The sequence below is a fragment of the Colobus angolensis genome, unplaced genomic scaffold, assembly GCF_000951035.1.
Source record: "Colobus angolensis palliatus isolate OR3802 unplaced genomic scaffold, Cang.pa_1.0 Scaffold58, whole genome shotgun sequence".
NCBI classification, from domain to species: Eukaryota; Metazoa; Chordata; class Mammalia; order Primates; family Cercopithecidae; genus Colobus; species Colobus angolensis.
In genome coordinates, this window is record NW_012119376.1 from 8,425,953 (window position 1) to 8,444,394 (window position 18,442).

An 18,442-nucleotide genomic window follows, 5' to 3' on the forward strand; every position below is an offset into this window, starting at 1 on the left:
GTTAATGGGTACAGCACACCAACATGGCACATGTATACATATGTAACAAACCTGCATGTTGTGCACATGTACCCTAGAACTTAAAGTATAATAATAAAAACAAAAATAAAAAATAAAAATTAAAAAAAAGAAGTAAAGTCTTAAGAGCACAAAAGAATAGTAATATGCTCCTGTTTTCTCTTTGAATCTAAGGTACACAGCGCCACCTAATGGTAAAAACAAGGCCACCATTCAGTACAAATAAGGCTTTTGGTAAATACAGAATTACTTACCTGAGGCTGAAGCAAAACAACCAGGGATGTGGGGAGACCAGATTGTGCTATAAATAATACTTTCATGGCCTCTAAAGGTGCACAGAGACTTTCCAACAGTTGGATCCCACTAAAAATAAATGAATAGATCAATTACTCAAGAGGGATAAATTCAAATTTATGCTTTTACATATACTATACATACCAATAAACTATACACATTTATATATACACATACAATATATATACAGATCTCAAGGATTTTTAAAAATCTATTTTGATATAAAGCAGGATGGTATTTAAGTGCCAAACTAATGCTGAGCTATTAGTTCAGAGCCAAAAGATTAGAAAATTTTAAGTTCTAATAAATGTTTTAATTTTTTTTTTAAGAAAACTCAGCTGTCCAATCATAAAGCTACAGAAGTACGTTTGGAAAAGAAAAGAAAATTTAGCAGAAGCTGTAGAGAGGGGAATATTTGTTTTCGAATACAATAATGCTAACATACCAATTTGACAGTCTGATCCCATGAGCCAGACACCACAAGCTGTTCACCTCTGGTTTGGCTCCAATCAACACTATACACCTAAAAACATTGAAAAGCATTTAGAATGCAAAAGACCATCAAGTTCAACGTTGCATTTTGTCTCTTGTTATATAACAGTGAGAGGCAGAACAACTAATTTACTATGTCAAAACATCAAATAATTCCTATCCATCTCAACAAGGTGTCCGAGAAATGAGTTGATCTTGTCCATTCCTCCAGATTTATTCCTTACAGATAAGACTCCATTCTGCTTTCATAGAATTCTACAGTATACTTCCAAACCTTCTTCACTAAAACAAATTATACATATTTTAAAACCTACCAACAAATCACTGTTTGCAGCCCCACGAAGAAATGTCAAAGCAGATTAGAAAGTTAGTCATCTAAAAAAGCTTGCTGGGTCAATGTTTATTGGAAAGCATTAAAATTCAATTAATATCCCTATCTGGCCTTTCTTAGAAAAAGCTTGCAGGAACCAGGTGATCCTTCCAGATCTCTTGGTAAACAGTTTTAGTTATCCAATGCTGCTATTCTAATGTATGCTTCACTGCTCTCAGTGAACCATTTGAAAACTTTTGGAAATGTTTTCATTCTTTCATTTTATACAACAGATTATACACAGATAACTCCTGTAAACTAAGTTCAACAAAACATGTGCATAATTATACTTTATGAAATTAGTCCTGACAAGGACCTGCATATATGCCATTGATATATCACATTGGTGATCAGCCAGCAGGTTACTTTGAATCTTATTACTCTCTCCCACATATATGTAGGAAGTATGAGTATCTGGGCTTAAGCCACTTAAATGTGGGTTACTTTCTCTCTGCTGCCCACTACTATGTTAAGCCATGTTGCAGGCTGAGGAAAAAAAACATCGGTAATACTGATCCCGTCACTTATATATGGAATCTAAAAAAGTCAAACTTAAGAGAAACATACAGTAGAACAGTGTTTGCCAGGGTCTGGGGGTAGGGGAAATGGAGATATGTTGGTCAAAGGATACAAACTTTTAGTTATAAGATGAATAATTTCTAGAGATTCAATGTACACCATGGTAACTATTATAAATAATAATGTATTACTGAATACTTGAAATTTGCTAAGAGAGTAGATCTGAAATGTTCTTATCGTGAGAACAAGAAAATGGTAACTATTCAAGTGATGGATATGTTAATTAGCTTGACTGTAGGAATCATTACTCAAGATATATTTAGATCAAAACACTAAGCTGTACAACTTAGATTTTTTTTATTTTTTTCCAAAACAGGGTCTTGCGCAGTCGCCCAGGCTGGAGTGCAGTGGCACAATCTTGGCTCACTGCAGCCATGACCTCCTGGGTTCAAGTGGTCCTCCCACCTCAGCTTCCTAAGTAGCTGGAGTCACACTTGCGTGCCACCACACCCAGCTAATTTTTTTCTTATTTTTTGTAGAGACAGTGTCTCACCATGTTCCCCAGGCTGGTCTCAAACTTGTAGGCTCAAGCAGTCCTATCGCCTCAGCCTCCCAAAGTGCCAGGATTACAGCCACCGTGACCAGCCTACAAATTTTTATTTGCCTATCATACTAAACCTGGAAAAAAGTTTAATAAAATTATATTAAGCTTCCAAAAAAGGAATAAAAAAGTAAAATATCAATACTTTGTTCATCATGGGTTTTTTGCATTAATTTTTATTTTTAAAAACATTAACAAACTATCTTGATTATCAAGTTTTTTAAGGCCCCCTTAAATTGTGTACCTAGAGTGAGTGCCTCACACATCCTACCCTAGTCCTGGCCCTGCCTCTGCCCATATTCATGCAAAAGACAGAAGAGTAGTTGGGACACTAAAGGAAGCACAATCCAGCAGCAGCTATGAAAGGAATAGAAGGGCCAGTGAAAACCAAAGCTGCTGTGGCCATCTGTTAGTAATGGATAGAAAAAAGGCTGGTTTGGAAGCAATCACTGAAGATCTTGAGAGCTAAAGAGTTTGATTTTATCCTCTAAATTTCTCCTACAAAGGACCATATGGTAAATGGTAAGTTTCTTCAAAGGGTTACATTTCTTCTACAAAGAGCCACATGGTAAATACTTTAGACTTTACAGGCTATTTGGTCACTGTCACAACTACTAAACCCAGCTCTTGCAGCACACACCAAGCAGCCATAGTCAATACTGAATGAATGGGCATGGTTTGGTTCCAATAAAACTTTATTTGTAAATATAACTGCAGGCCAGATTTGGTCCTGGCCCACATGATATAGTTTCCCAACCCCTGCTCTAGGCTGATGTAAACAGTCAAAAATAAAAATAGCAAACCTTTACTGAACACTCTGAGTGTCAGATCCTGTTGATAAGCACTTTATGTATTTTATTTCATTTAATCTTTATTTATATGAAGTAGATACGATGTCAAGGCCCAGAGAGGTTAAGTAACTTGTCCAGAGTCCCAAAGCTAGTAAGGTGCAGAGATGAACTCTGAACCTGGGCAGCCTAATTGCAGAGCCCACTCTTAATCGCTATGCGGGGCTATCTGTACAGCATGCTACTTGAGGGCACTGTTGAATCAGAACTTCTTGGCTACCTTAAGCCATGATATCAAGGAACTAAAGCTCTACTCCTGCTGGTATCACTCTTTACTGGAGCTACATTTGGGCCCAGATTGATTCCACTGTGTTTTCATGAATTACCTATACAAGGATCTTAAAGCCTCTGTCCACTTATAAATTTCCATTTATCTGTCAAGATGTGGCCCCATTACATCCCTTATGAAATAAGCCTCCCCTGATAAGCCCTTCAATGAGTCATATGCTGCCTTCAACAACAGCTTGCACGTACTTCTAACTCAGCATTTACCATATTTTATTTACTAAAAAGAATGTTACATAACTGACATACCTGCTAGATTTTGGAGACTCCTAATGAGCAAAACATTTTGTACATCTACGTTCATCACAGTAAAATAGGCATTCAAACATTGGTTAAAACAATTTAACCAATCAAGTTTCTCTTTACAACCTGAATCACTGCTAGGTAGGTATAGAGAATTGCTAAGTAAATACTAGCATCATCAGCTCAGATTCCACTGCCTCCACACACTTCCAGCGTGAAGCAGCAGGTGAGACCTTATGACTTCTCACCTTCTAAAACTGCAGGAGCTCCAGCGGCTCAAGAGAATCCAGCCTGAATCAACACTAAAGATACAAAGTAAGAAAACCATGCTGATGGCATTGTTGCTGCCAGCTGCCTTCTGTTGCACAACCAAGTGGCAAGCATTAGGTCTCTAGGACAGAGCTAAAGATAGGACACACATGGTGGTGAAGTTAAAAATGGGATAATAAAGAAGGAAATTTATTTCCTTCTAGGCTGAGTGCGGTGGCTCATGCCTGCAATCCCAGCACTTTGGGAGGCTGAGGCAGGTGGGTCACTTAAGGCCAGGAGTTCGAGACCACCCTAACCAACATGGTGAAACCCCATCTCTACTAAAAATATTAAACTTAGCCGGGTGTGAAGGCACGCACCTGTAGTCTCAGCTATGTGGGAGGCTGAGGCAGGAGAATCACTCCCGAGAGGTGGAGGTTGCAGTGAGCCAAGATTGTGGCACTGTACTTTAGGCGAAGTGACAGAGTGAGACCCTGTCTCAAAAAAAAAAAAAAAAAAAGGCAACTGAATACTATGTTTAAAATATTAGGACATGGGAGAGGAACTAACACATCAGGAGACTGTGGGGGTTTTTTTTTGTTTTTAATTAAATAAAGAGTAACTACAACAGGCATGGTGGCTCATGCCTGTAATTCCAGCACTTTGGGAGGCCGAAGCAGGGGGACTGCTTGAGGCCACAAGTTTGAGACCAGCCTGGACAATATGGCAAGACCCCGTCTCTATAAAAAATTTTAAAAATTAGCCAGGTGTGGGGACACGTAACAGTAGTTCCAGCTACCCAGGAGGCTGAGGTGGGAGGATGGCTTGAGCCCACAAGGTCAAGGTCAAGACAGCACTGAGCCATGATCATGCCACTGCACTACAGTCTGGGTAGCAGAGTAAGACCCTGTCTCCAAAACAAAACAAACTATAGACCTAAGAGAAGGATTGAAACGGGGCCCTGAGGGCTGGCTAAAATGTCAATAGGCAAAAAGCAGAGATCAAACAGTAACCAGAAAACTTCCCCAAAGACATAAAATGGATTGAATATACAGCACCCTAGGGGTCAGGGGGAGTGAACACTGCAAGATAACACCAAGGTTTTGTGCCTGAGGACTGTCAGTGATGGCAGCATTAACAAAAGTAAAAGACTGAAGGAAGGAAAATAATGTAATTTTATATATACTGAGTTTGAGGTGACAGCAAGACAGGGTTTGGGCATTAACCTCAAGCTCTGAAAAAAGTTCACAGCCAGAGAGATGTTTGAGATACAGCTGAAAAGGGAAGAATGAATTCCATTATCCCAACTTCAATCAATTCCCTCATCTATTCAACAAATGTTTATTAAGCACCCACCATGTACTAGGTACTGGGGGAAGGGAGATTACAAGTTCATATAAGACCAGCCCCTATGGATCTTACATTTTAGTAGCAGAAAACATGCTATAAATAAATGTATAATTTCAAGTTGCAATTTTTTAAAAACTACAAAGAAAAAGCAGAGTAAGGAGAACAGAAAATAATGACAAGAGCAGGGGGTCATTTCTCAACAAAATGGCCAGGAAAGACCTCTCTGTGCAGAGACTTGAGTGCAGTTAAACATTTAACTCTGTAGGCCTGAGATGAAAGGCTCAGGTTACAGAGAACAGGGAAAGACCTTGAACAAGGAACAAGCTTGCCAGATTTGGGGAACAGCAAGGTTGAATAGTTACGAGGGATAAGATCCTGAAGAGCTATGGCTAAGAATGTGTCTATGATTTCTCTTAAGAGGTTACAACCATCAACCATAAGTTACCACTTAGATTATAACATCCTTCTAACTGTTCTCCCCATCCATTTTTGTTTACCTCCAATCCATTATCCACACTGCATAAAAAGTAATCTTTAGAAAATACAAATTAAATGTCACTCCCCCGTACAAAGCCTTTCAATGGTTTCACACTATATGTAGCTCCTACAGCTTAGCATCTTCGCTCAACATTACGTGAGATTCATCCATGTTGATTCTTATTACCCAAAGGTCAAAATCATGCAAAACTATGCATGACTTAGGGATGCATACATATGTTGTAAAAATAGCAAGAAAAGCAAAAAATATATAAATAGAAAATTCAGGCTAGTGGTTACTCCTGGGAAGAAGGGAGGAAAAAAAATAGAGAGAGAGGAAGAATAGGACTAGAAAGGGTAAGCAGCGGACTCCAGTGGTATATGTAATGTTTCATTTCTTTAAGCTAGATGGTGAATATGTGTGTTCAATATATCATTTTTACATCTTACATGTATTTTATAATGTATAAAATATTTCATCGATTTTTAAAATCTGCAATGTCTTTCCCCTGATCTTGGCACAATGGCCAAAACGCTGACTGCTCCAAGCACACAGGCTCTATCCTTTCTCGTCAAGCGTGCTCTTTCATTTGACTCTAACACTACTACCCTGGCCTCTCCACTTGAATAATTCATTCCAACTTCCCCTTTAGACCAAAGGATGCCCTCCCTGCCCCTTCCCCAGACAAATCCTCCCTTCCTATAACACCGCATACATTCAAAGCGCTTACCACATTAGACATTAGATAACCAGAAGTCTGCTTCCCTAGACAGGGCAAGGACTCCAGGAGGGCAAGGGCATGCCTAAGGTGTTTGTCTTCCCAGCTAGCCTGGTACAGTATCTTGCACACAGTAGAGTTAATAAAAGTTTCTGGAATGAATGAAGGAAAGGAGAAACAAATCTGAATGGAAAGCACATCTTCTGTTAGTCTCCTCTTCCACCTCTTCCTTATTCCCAACCTCCCCCTCCACTCCCACTCAAATAGTGGGCATGGCAAATGGTCAAATTAAATACAAAAAGGAAAAGAGATATGCAGTGCCTGACTCTATGCTTTAAGAGCAGGGTCCTCTAGAGGCCTATCTGATGAGATAACTCTTGGCAGTAGTGAAGAAAATTAACCAGGAGAATGGAAAAAGAAAAAAAAAAACCCACTGCACAATGTTTTGTGCTGCTTTATGAAATCTGAACCTCATCAAAACCACAGTTTGAGAGGACAAATTGTATTACTGAAACCAATTCCCAAAGAGCTCATCTTTAATCTACTGTAAAGTACTGCCCTTTTTAAGTTGGTCTATTTAATTAAAAGTTGTCAAATAAAAAACTATGTCCAGAATTTTTATTCTTATCTGTATCAATACAAAGGAAAGGGTCACTGACTTTTAATTCCTGAGTGATTAGAAAGGGCTATATATTTCTTTTAAGGTGAAATTTAAGTTTTCTCTTTTGAGACAGGATCTCACTCTGTTACCCAGGCTGCAGTGCAGTGCCACGAGCACAGCTCACTGCAGCCTCCACCTTCTGGGCTCAATTGATCCTCCCACCTCAGCCTCCTGAGTAGCTGGGACCACAGGTGCACACCACAACACCAGCTCATTTTTAAATCTTTTGTAGAGACAGGGTTTTACCATGTTTCCCAGGCTGGTCTCTAAATCCTGGGCTCAGGTAATCCTCCTGCCTAGGCCTTCCAAAGTGCTGGAATTACATGCATGAGCCACTACCTCTAGCCCTGAAACTTAAATTTTCAATTTTTTTTCATTATGGACATTTTTAAACACGCATAAAAGTAGAGAGAAGAGTATAATAAACCCCCAGGCACCCATTACGCACCTTCCATAATGATCAACATGTTGCCCATCATGTTTCACCTGTCCCATTATTGACTGAATGGCTGACTACTGGAGTATTTTAACATCAGACCTTTTACTCCTAAATACTTCAGTAGGTAAGGCCAGTTTGTCTTTTTTTACATAAGCACAGGCCAATTTCACCCCAACAAGATTAACAATGGCTACTTAATGTAATTTAACACTCAGTCCTAATTCATATTTCCCTGACTGTCCCCAAAAATGTTTCTTTTACAGTCAGCTTATTTGAATCAGTATCCAAACAAGACCCACATTTTATACTTAGCTGTTATGTCTCTTAAGTCTCTTCTAAGTTAGGACAGTCCTCCTCCCCACACCTTGATCTTCCTGCCCCACATCTCATTTTATTTGTTGAAAGAAACCAAGTTATTGGTCTCGTAGAATCTCTTGCCTTCTGGATTATCCCAAATGTTTCCTCATGGTGGTAATTAGCTTTTTTCTCTACCCTTCCAATTTCCTTTAAATTAGAAGTTAGATCTGGAGGCTTAATCAGATTAGTTCATTTTATTTTTTGGCTTCCAATTATATTAGGAGGCATATAATTTCTGGTTGACTCACTTTTAGTGATCCTAAGATTGTTCAGAGAATGTTTCAATCTTAAACTAATGGTTTTAGCATCCACAGTGATCCCTGCCTAGAGTCATTATTTCATTAGGGGCTACTAAATAGTGATTTTCTAATTTCTGCTATTCCTTCTGCATTTATTAGCTAGAACCCTGTTATAAAGAACTTTTCTTATCAACTATTTTATAATACCACAATAAAAGTCATAAAAGAAAGGGAAGGTAAATGCCTTGATTCTTTACGTTTATCAATTTTCAGAATAATGAGCTGGTTGTCCTAATAATCTTCAATGGTAACTACATTTTTCCTAATCACAACTCTATCTCCATGTAAGGACTGAAAATACACACGTGTGTGTGTGTGTGTATGGTGTTTAAATTCATTGCTTTCATTCTTTTGGTTGTTCCAATAATCTCATCTTTGGCCAATGAGAATCCCTTCAACTTGTACCTTCTAAACCTTTGATATGTCTCCAGCGACCTTTCACAGCTTTCCTGCTTTCTGACACAAGAAGATGTCTTGCATTCCTGCCCAGCCCTGGAATAAATGACTTCTCCAAAGACACGATCCCTGTTAGTGGCAAACAGTATTTAGAGGCCATACTCAGGGCACTAAGAATATTCACTGCTACTCAGTTGTCACTGCTTCTAAATCTTTATTGTGCAAAAAACTAAGAAATATGTACTTTTTTTAGACAGAGAAAAACAAATCACAAGTTTATATGACGATTCCCCATTCAACTTTAAGATTGTTTCTACTTCTTTATTCTCATAACGCTTTTCTCTCATAACGCTTTTCTCTCACTTTAAAACTTTCAGTTTCTTTTTTTTTTTTTTTTGACAGAGTCTCAATCTGTCGCCCAGGCTGGAGTGCAGTGGCGACATCTTGGCTCACTGCAAGCTCCACCTCCTGGGTTCATGCCATTCTCCTGCCTCAGCCTCCAGAGTAGCTGAACTACAGGTGCCCACCACCACACATGGCTAATTTTTTTTTTGTATTTTTAGTAGAGACGGGGTTTCACCGTGTTAGCCAGGATGGTCTCGATCTCCCGACCTCGTGATTCACCCACCTCGGCCTCCCAAAGTGCTGGGATTACAGGCGTGAGCCACTGCGCCTGGCTAAAACTTTCAGTTTCTAATGACATAATTACTGGTATGCCTTATCCTACAATGTACATATGAGTTTCAAAGTAGCAATGTTAAATTTTTTGAATGTAGTTTCAAATTTCTTTCCAATTCTTTGTTTTCGTTTCTTGTGACAAGAGTCTCACTCTGTTGCCCAGGCTGGAGTGCAGCGGCACAATTTCACTCACTGCAACCTCTGCCTCCCGGGTTCAAGCGATTCTCCTGCCTCAGTCTCCCAAGTAGCTCAGATTACAGGTGTGCACCACCACACCCAGCTAATTTTTGTATTTTTAGTAGAGATGGGGTTTCACCATGTTGGCCACGCTGGTCTCGAACTCCTGGCCTCAAGTGACCCACTCGCCTTGACCTCCCAAAGTGCTGGGATTACAGGCATGAACCACCGTGCCCAGGCCTAATTATTTTTGTTTATCAGACTGATCTTATTAGGAATGTCTAATCACAATACTGGGTTTCTAAAGTCACTTGAAATAATTATTTCCAATACCTAGTTATGGCACCAATTTGATGGACCTTTAATGTGCTTGTTCTCAACTTTTAGCAATTGCTTTTTCTTTCCAACTTATTAATACATTGGGATTCTTAATTACATAAAACATTTCAATGGTTCCAAGGTCAAAACTATAATACAAGTTATATGTGAAGAAATCTTATTTCCATTCTGGTCCCCTTTCCCCTGATTTCTACCTTACCCCCTTTCAAGGCAACCATTTTTATTAGTTTTTGAATTATTTTTCCGTTGTTTCTTTTTGAAATGTGTATACACAATATATATATATTTGTAATATAGAACTGGTACAGTTAAATATATACGTGCTTCTATTCGTCTCTTTATGTAAAACATAAATTTTACATACATTTACATAGCTCTGCCAATAATTTCATTTCATATTAGCTTGCAGCAAAACCAAACACAATTTCTAGTTTCATATAAATTGCATAATTCTCCTACATATGTTTTTTAATAGATTCTAAAATCAGAGATGGGGATTTTAATTTCTATCCACAGTTCACTCACTCACTCACTTCAGAGACATGCATAGTGTTGACACCTACACTGTGTGTGTGAGAGAGACTACAGATATAGTAGCAGTAGTCATGCTTGAAAGTCCTTCTCTATCTGAACATATTCTATTATAGTTTCCATCTATTTAAAACTATCATTTTCTCTTCTTTAAAAAATTTTAGAAAACTTTGAGGTTAGATAACGGGTTGGGAATAATGATTTTGCAAGGTAAACCAAATCGCTCCTTTTATTAAAGATTTTTTAAATCTACATTTTGAATATTGCAATCTCCAAATTATTAGATAACACATGTATCAAGGTCATTAGAATTGAACGCTTATCAAGTCGAGGCAGTGGCTTCCAAACAATGCTGCACATTGAAATCATCTGGGAATCTTTAAATAATACTGATGTCTGGCTCCAGTCCCAGACACTGTGACCTGGGCATGAAGATATTTTAAAGCTCCTGGCTGGATGCAGTGGCCCATGCCTGTAATCCCAGCACTCTGGGAGGATGAGGCAGGCGGATCACAAGGTCAGGAGTTCAAGACCAGCCTGGCCAACATGGTGAAATCCTGTCTCTACTAAAAATACAAAAATTAGCCAGGCATGGTGGCACATGCCTATAATTGGAGCTACTCAAGAGGCTGAGGCAGTAGAACTGCTTGAACCCAGGAGGTGGAGGTTGCAGTGAGCTGAGAACATGCCACTGCACTCCAGCCTGGGCAAGAGAGCAAGACTTTATCTCTTAAAAAAAGCTCCCAAAGCAATGCTAATCTGTTGCAAAGTTTAAGAACCACAGACTTGAGGCTGGGCACAGTGGCTCAAGCCTGTAATCCCAGCACTTTGGGAGGCTGAGGGGGGCAGAACACCTGAGGTCAGGAATTCAAGACCAGCCTGACCAACATGGTGAAACCCCATCTCTACTAAAAATACAAAATTAGTCAGGTGTGGTAGCGCATGCCTGTTAGCCCAGATACTTGGGAGAGTGAGGCAGGAGAATCACCTGAACCCAGGAGGCAGAGGTCGCAGTGGGCCGAGATCGTGCCATTGCACTCCAGCCTAGGCAACAAGAGTGAAACTCCATCTCAAATAAATAAATAAATAAATAAATAAATAAAATAAACTACAGAGTTAAGACAAGCCTTTGCATACCTTTTTTATGTTAAGTATTAAAATTCCAGATGCCTGAATCATAGTCTAGTCCTACCTGACAACTAATACTTGAAGAAGTAGATTAAGTAGAAAATGGATAATACTTACCTATCCATGTATGTCCTGTTTTCTGCCCACAGTGTGTGGCCCAAAATCTACACAATTCATCTTTCTCCTGAATTTTCAAAGCATAAAGTCCAACCCCCACCATCCAGGTATTCAAGGCTCATCAGGATATGATCCTTACCTCCGTTACACCATCTCCTAGCACACACACTCTATGCTCCAGGCACATCAAAGGACATGTGGTTGTGTGGATATGCCATGCTCTTTTACAAATCTTAACTTTTGTAGAGGCTCTTCGTCATCAGAAATGTCCTTTTCAGTTAGGTGTGGTGGCTCATGCCTAGAATCTCAGGACTTTGGGAGGCCAAGGCAAGTGAATTGCTTGAGCCCAGGAGTTCGAGATCAACCTGGGCAACATGGAGAAACCCCATCTCTACAAAAAATTCAAAAATTAGCCAGGCGTGGTGGCACGCACCTATAGCCCCAGCTACTCAGGAGGCTGAGGTAGGAGGATTGCTCGAGCTCAGGAGGCCAGAGGATTGCTTGCCTCAGGAGTCAGAGGTTGCAGTGAGCTGAGATTGTGCCACTGCACTCTGCCTGGGCAACAGAGTGAGACTCCATCTCAAGATAAAAACAAAACAAAAAAAGAAATATCCCTTCCCCTTAGGGTTGCCTAGCAAACTACTAAAAACTACTAACTTCCCAAGACTCAGGGCAAATAGCACCTCATCTGTTGAAGTCCCTGGTTCTCCTCTCTATGTACCTTCTAGATACCTCTTTTCAACATCTATCATCTTGTACTGAATGGTTTTTTTGTTTTATTTTTTAATTTACATGGGACCCTAAATTGTTTGTTTACATGTCCCAGAATTACAACCAGAGAACAGCACATGAGTCTTATTTATACCTGCAACTTCAATGACTGGCACATGCCTGGCACATAATATGTGCTACAAGGAGAGACAGGTCTGTCTTTTTTAATACAAGTCTAAACTTTAAAATATAAAACAAAGTCAAAAGAAGGTAAATGCTTTTAAAACATGAGAATTGAAAGGTGATGACATATCACATCCTAATGGCAGTAAAATTCAAAAAGGGAGAATTGATTCAACTGACATCTAACTAGAAACTATTTTTCTGTACAATCACAATCTTTACAGGGAAAAGCTTTAAATGGCTATTATAAATTGTAATAAAATCTTACTGCAGTAACCTATTCCAAAATCAATGGCTGGGCATGACTAAATATGCAAAAGGAAATATATCAAGTCCAACTCTTTCCTCAATTTTTAAAAAAGAAACAGGATGCAAAGAAAGAAAAAAATGCCTTCAGTTGATAAATTTCTCGTGTAGTTTTAAACATAAATGCATTGCTGAAGAAAACACACTGGTTTGAAATGCAGGACTGGTTGTCATTCTGCATTAATATTTTTTATTGGCACCTGATATGGTTTGGCTTTGTGTCCCCACCCAAATCTCATCTTGAATTGTAATTCCCATGTGTTGAGGGAGGGACCTGGTGGGAGGTTACTGGATCATGGGTGCAGTTTCCCCCATGCTGTTCTAGTGATCCTGAGTTTTCATGAGATCTGATGTTTTTAAAAGCGGCAGTTTCCCCTGCTCTCTCCTGTCACCTTCTGAAGAAGGTGTCTGCTTCCTCTTCACTTTCCACTATGATTGTAAGTTTCCTAAGGCCTCCCCAGCCATGCAGAACCATGAGTCAATTAAGCCTCTTTCCTTTATAAACTACCCAGTCTCAGGTATTTCTTTATAGCAGTGTGAAAAAGGACTAATACAGAGAATTGGTACCAGAATAGTGAGGTACTGCTATAAAGATAATCTGAAAATGTAAAAGCAACTTTGGAACTGGGGAATGGGCAGAGGTTGGAACAGTTTGAGGATTCAGAAGACAGGAAGATGTGGGAAAGTTTGGAACTTCTCAAAGACTTCTTGAATGGTTCCGAACAAAATGTGATATGAAAAATGAAGTTCAGGCTGAGGTGGTTTCAAATAGAGGTCAGGAACTTAATGGGAACTGGAGTAAAGGTCATTCATGCTATGCTTTAGCAAAGAGACTGGTGGCATTTTGCCCCTGCCCTAGAGATGCATGGAAGTTTGAACTTGAGAAAGATGATTTACAGTGTCTGGCAAAAGAGATTTTCTAAGCACCAAAGCATTCAAGAAGTGACCCGGTTGTTTCTAAAAGTGTACAGTCACATGGATTCATGAAGAGATTATTTGAATTTGGAATTTATATTTAAAAGGGAAGCAGAGTATGAAAGTTTAGAAAATTTGCAGCCTAACCATGAGGTGGAAAAGAAAAACCTATTTCCTGGGGGAAAATTCAAACCTGCTGCAGAAATTTGCATAAGTAATAAGGAACCCAATGTTAATAGCCAAAACAATGGGGAAAATGCCTCCAGGGCAGGTCAGAGATCTTTGCAGCAACCCCTCCCATCACAGGCCTAGTGGCATAGGAGGGAAAAATGGTTTTGTGGGCCTCAGTGGCCCTGCTGCTCTGGGCAGCCTCAAGACATGCTGTCCTGCGTCCAGCTGCTTTAGCTCCAGCCATGGCTAAAAAGAGCCAAGGTACAGCTCGAGTCATTGTTTCTGAGAGTGCAAGCCCTAAACCTTGGCAGCTTCCATGTCGCGTTGGGTCTGTGGGCGCACAGAAGACAAGAGTTTAGAAGACAAGGGTTTTAACCTCCACCTAGATTTCAGAGGATGTATGGAAACACCTGAATGTCCAGGCAGAAGTCTGCTGCAGGGGTGGAGCCCTCATGGAGAACCTCTGCTAGGGCAGTACACAAGGAAAATGTGGGGTTGAAGCCCCCACAGAGAGTCCCCACTGGGGCACTGCCTACTGGAGCTGTGAGGAGACAGCCACTGTCCCCCAGGCCCCAGAAAGGTAGATTCACTGACAGCTTGTATTGTACACCTGGAAAAGCCACAGGCACTTAATGCCAGCCAGTGAAAACAGCCATGACGACTGCACCCTTCAGAGCCACAGGGTAGAGCTGCCCAAGGCCATGGGAGCCCACCCCTTGGATGTGAGATATGGAGTCAAAGGAGATCATTTCAGAGCTTTAAGATTTCATAACTGCCCTGCTGGGTTTCAGACCTGCATGGGGCCTGTGGCCCCTTTGTTTTGGCCAACTTCTCCCATTGGAAACATTTAACCAATGCCTATAGCCCCATTGTATCTTAGAAGTAACTAACTTGTTTTTGATTTTATAGGCTCATAGACAAAAGGGACTTGCCTTGTCTCAGATGAGACTTTGGACTTGGATTTCTGGGTTAATGCTGGAATAAGTTAAGACTTTGGGGGACTATTGGAAAGTCATGATTGGTTTTGAAACGTGAAAAGGACATGAGATTTGGGAGGGGCCAGGAGTGGAATGATACAGTTTGGCTCTGTATCCCCACCCAAATCTCATCTTGAATTGTAATCCCCATGTGTCAAGGGAGGAACCTGGTAGGAAGTGATCAGATCACGGGGGCAGTTTCCCCCATGCTGTTCTTGTGATAGTGAGGAGTTCTCAAAAGATCTGACGGTTTTAAAAGTGGCAGTTTCCCCTGCTTTCTCTCTCTCTCTTTCTCTCTCTCCTGCTGCCTCATGAAGAAGGTCATCTGCTTCCCCTTCACCTTCTGCCATAACGTTAAGTTTCCTGAGGCCTCCCCAGTCATGCGGAACTGTGAGTCAATTAAACCTCTTTCCTTTATAAATTACCCACTCTCAGGTATTTCTTTATAACAATGTGAAAACAGACTAATACAGTACCTATCATCATTGACTTCTCAACTTCTATCATTATCAAAAAGCAAATAATTGATTCATTTTTTAAAGTAAACAAGATTTTAACTCTTAAAATGTATAAGCAAATACATTTTCTCCATAACAGAATACTAATAGTTGCATACTTAGGTCAAAAATAAGCTTTTATAAGCAATGCTCAAAAACTTCAATGGATCAAATACGTTATCAAAATTTAGCAAATTGATAAACCTTGCTATTTGACAATGAAAACAAATTTTCACTTTTTAAAACTGTGATAAGTAAACTCATTAGTTTGAAAATTAGACATTAATATATTACATTGATTTACGTCATCTTTAAAGTCACTTTAACTCACTCTCAGTAGCACAATGTTTTAAGTCAGAAAGCAGTGAAATAAAATTGTTGATTCACTCTTATTTTTCTATTCTCACTGAATTTTCTAAAACTTTTATTATATATTCAGCAGCATTAGAATAAGCAAAGCCAAAGGCATTTTATGGGACTCAAAAGACACAATGACCTCTGCAGACACCAGTTAAACAATACACAGAAAAATTTGATTCCTACTTCAATGCTAAGTTTAGCAACCATTCACACAGATAATGTCCACGTTTTTCTTTCTTTTCATTTCACCAAGACCTTCATTCCTCAAAGCCTAAAATATATCTAAATCTTGGATTTCTCTTTTTTGCTTCATCTGACAACTTGAACATTGACTGTTGGACACACAGCCATCAAGTGGTAAAATTGGTAACTGGAAAAGTTCTAACTTGTTTTATAATTTTCTCTATTATAATAAGAGCAAATAATAATACTAGCTCATATTTATTCAATGCTGGTTCTAGTTTAAGCACTCACAGCAACCTTGTGATACAGACTACTAATAAACTTAGTTTGCAAATAAAAACACTCAAGTTTAGGAAAAACGTGACATATGCAAGGTCTCACAACAGGTAACTTACAAAAGCTGGGATTCGAATCCCAGATTGACTAAAACCATGCTATACATCTTTATTATATAATCTCTTCCATAGAAGAAAATGACCCATTAGTTGCTGTTCTATTTCACAACATAGCTTCCCTAAACATACTGGTGGAAAAACAAACAAACAGAAATTGGCTATGTTCATTCATTTATCAACTTTTTTTTAATAACTTTTTTTAAGACAGAGTCTCACTCTGTTGTCCAGGCTGGAGTACAGTGGCACAATCTCAGCTCACTGCAACCTCCACCTCCCAGGCTCAACTGATTCTCGTGCCTCAGTCACCAAATAGCTGGGACTACAGGTGTGCACTACCACACCCAGCTAATTTTTGTATTCTTAGTAGAGGCGGGGTTTTCGCCATGTTGGCCAGGCTGGTCTCAAACTCCTGGCCTTAAGCGATCTGCCAACCTCGACCTTCCAAAGTATTAGGATTACAGGCATGACTCACCGCACTCAGCCTCATTTATTAATTTATTCAACAAATATTTACAAGCTCCTTAAAACTCTCATTTGAGCTTAAATCCTTTTAAGTATTTTTGAGTATTCTGCATATGCAATGGACTGAATATGTCCCCACAAAACTCACAAGTTGAAATCTTAACCCCCTACAATATAATGGTATTAGGAGGTACAGCCTCTGGGGGGTAATTAGGTCATGAATGTAGAGCCCTCATGAACGGGATTAGTGCCCTTATCAAAGGGATTTCCAAAACCTCTCTCATCCTCTTTCCATCACCTGCAGATACAATGAAAAGATAGTCGTAGTCTTTGACCTGAAAAAGGACCCTCATCAGAACCCAACCATGTGGGCACCCTGACCTTGGACTTCCAACCTCCAGAACAGTACGAAATAAATTTCTGTTCTTTATAAGGCACCCAGTCTATAATACTTTGTTACAGCAGCCTGAGTAGACTGAGAGAGAAATTGGTGCCAATAATTAGGGGTGCTGCTGTAACAAATACCTAAAAAGGTTATCTTCATTTATTTTTCACATAACCAAGGAAAATATGTGAAACAGTAAACTCTGACTGTTGAAGCCACCTAATTGTTTTCTATTACACTAACATTCAAGGCATCCTGATACAAACACTTACCAAAAATTGCATTTGAAAAGAAAACGAAGGCTAACTAGAATAGTAGCATGCAAAACAAATTTAAAAAGTTAAAAAACAGAAGTGTATCTTCGGTTCAATAAATCAGTTGCAAAATTATAGAATGATGTAAAACTGGTTCAATAGCAGTTCAAATAACAAAAGAGGTAAGTGTGTTACTAGTAGACTCAAAGTAACCTAACACTAAGACATGGCTGAGAACAATGTATAGCCACTTTAGATAATATTATTAGAACTAGGGGCTCAAGACTATGGTGGTAAAATCTTATAAAGCTTAGCCCTTCATCACATTTCTGGAATAAATTAGGTATATATTGAAAGGGGCACTGAAAAACAGTGCCCCTTTCTAAGGCACTGTTTCAAAGGATTATCAAAGGAGGCTACCAGGAGGATGAAAGATGTAGAGATCATGTCATCTGAGGACAGGGCAATGAAATGACAAGTGCACAGTCTGGAAGAGAGCACAATGGCTATTTTCAAGAGGTTTCCTGGACAAAAGGGGCTGGACTCGGTCTTACCACTTCAGAGAAAGGCACTAAGAGCAGCAGTTGGTTGCTATAGAAGGTAGATTTGGGCTTACAAGAAGCAGTTTCTTAATCATCAGAACAACCTAAAAATCAAATAAGTTATCTCAAGAGAAAGTGAAATTTACTTTCACTGAGATGAAGACTGAGTGACCATCCATCCTGGACATCCTAGAACAGTATTTCCCAGAAAGTAGCTGCACAAGAGATTATTTTAACTGGCACAAACATTTATTTTATTCATTACTTATTTATCTTAATATACATTAAAAACAAGTAAGTGTACATACTAAAGTAGCCATCAACCCCATTGTTTCGTGAATATTACTGTTTTAGGATAAATGAAGCAACAACTTTAATTGATTGAAAGAAAAACATTAAGTCAATATACTGAATTTAACTTAAGTAGCAATATTATTTTATGATGTTAGTTATCACCCTTGACTTTATATAGGTAATAAAAGGCACCAAAGATTTAAGAAAAAGAAAAAAAAAA

General features: G+C 39.2%; 1 protein-coding gene across 1 annotated transcript in view; it reads right to left on the reverse strand.

The window, feature by feature from the left end:
• PEX7 (peroxisomal biogenesis factor 7) overlaps positions 1–18,442 on the reverse strand; it is a 114,599-nt gene that overhangs the window by 69,553 nt on the left and 26,604 nt on the right. Inside the window, exons 8-9 of the mRNA XM_011962180.1 lie at positions 758–835; positions 273–381 (exon numbers count right to left, since the gene is read on the reverse strand). Of these exons, the coding sequence (XP_011817570.1) occupies positions 273–381; positions 758–835 (187 nt within the window). The remainder of the gene's footprint in view (positions 1–272; positions 382–757; positions 836–18,442) is intronic.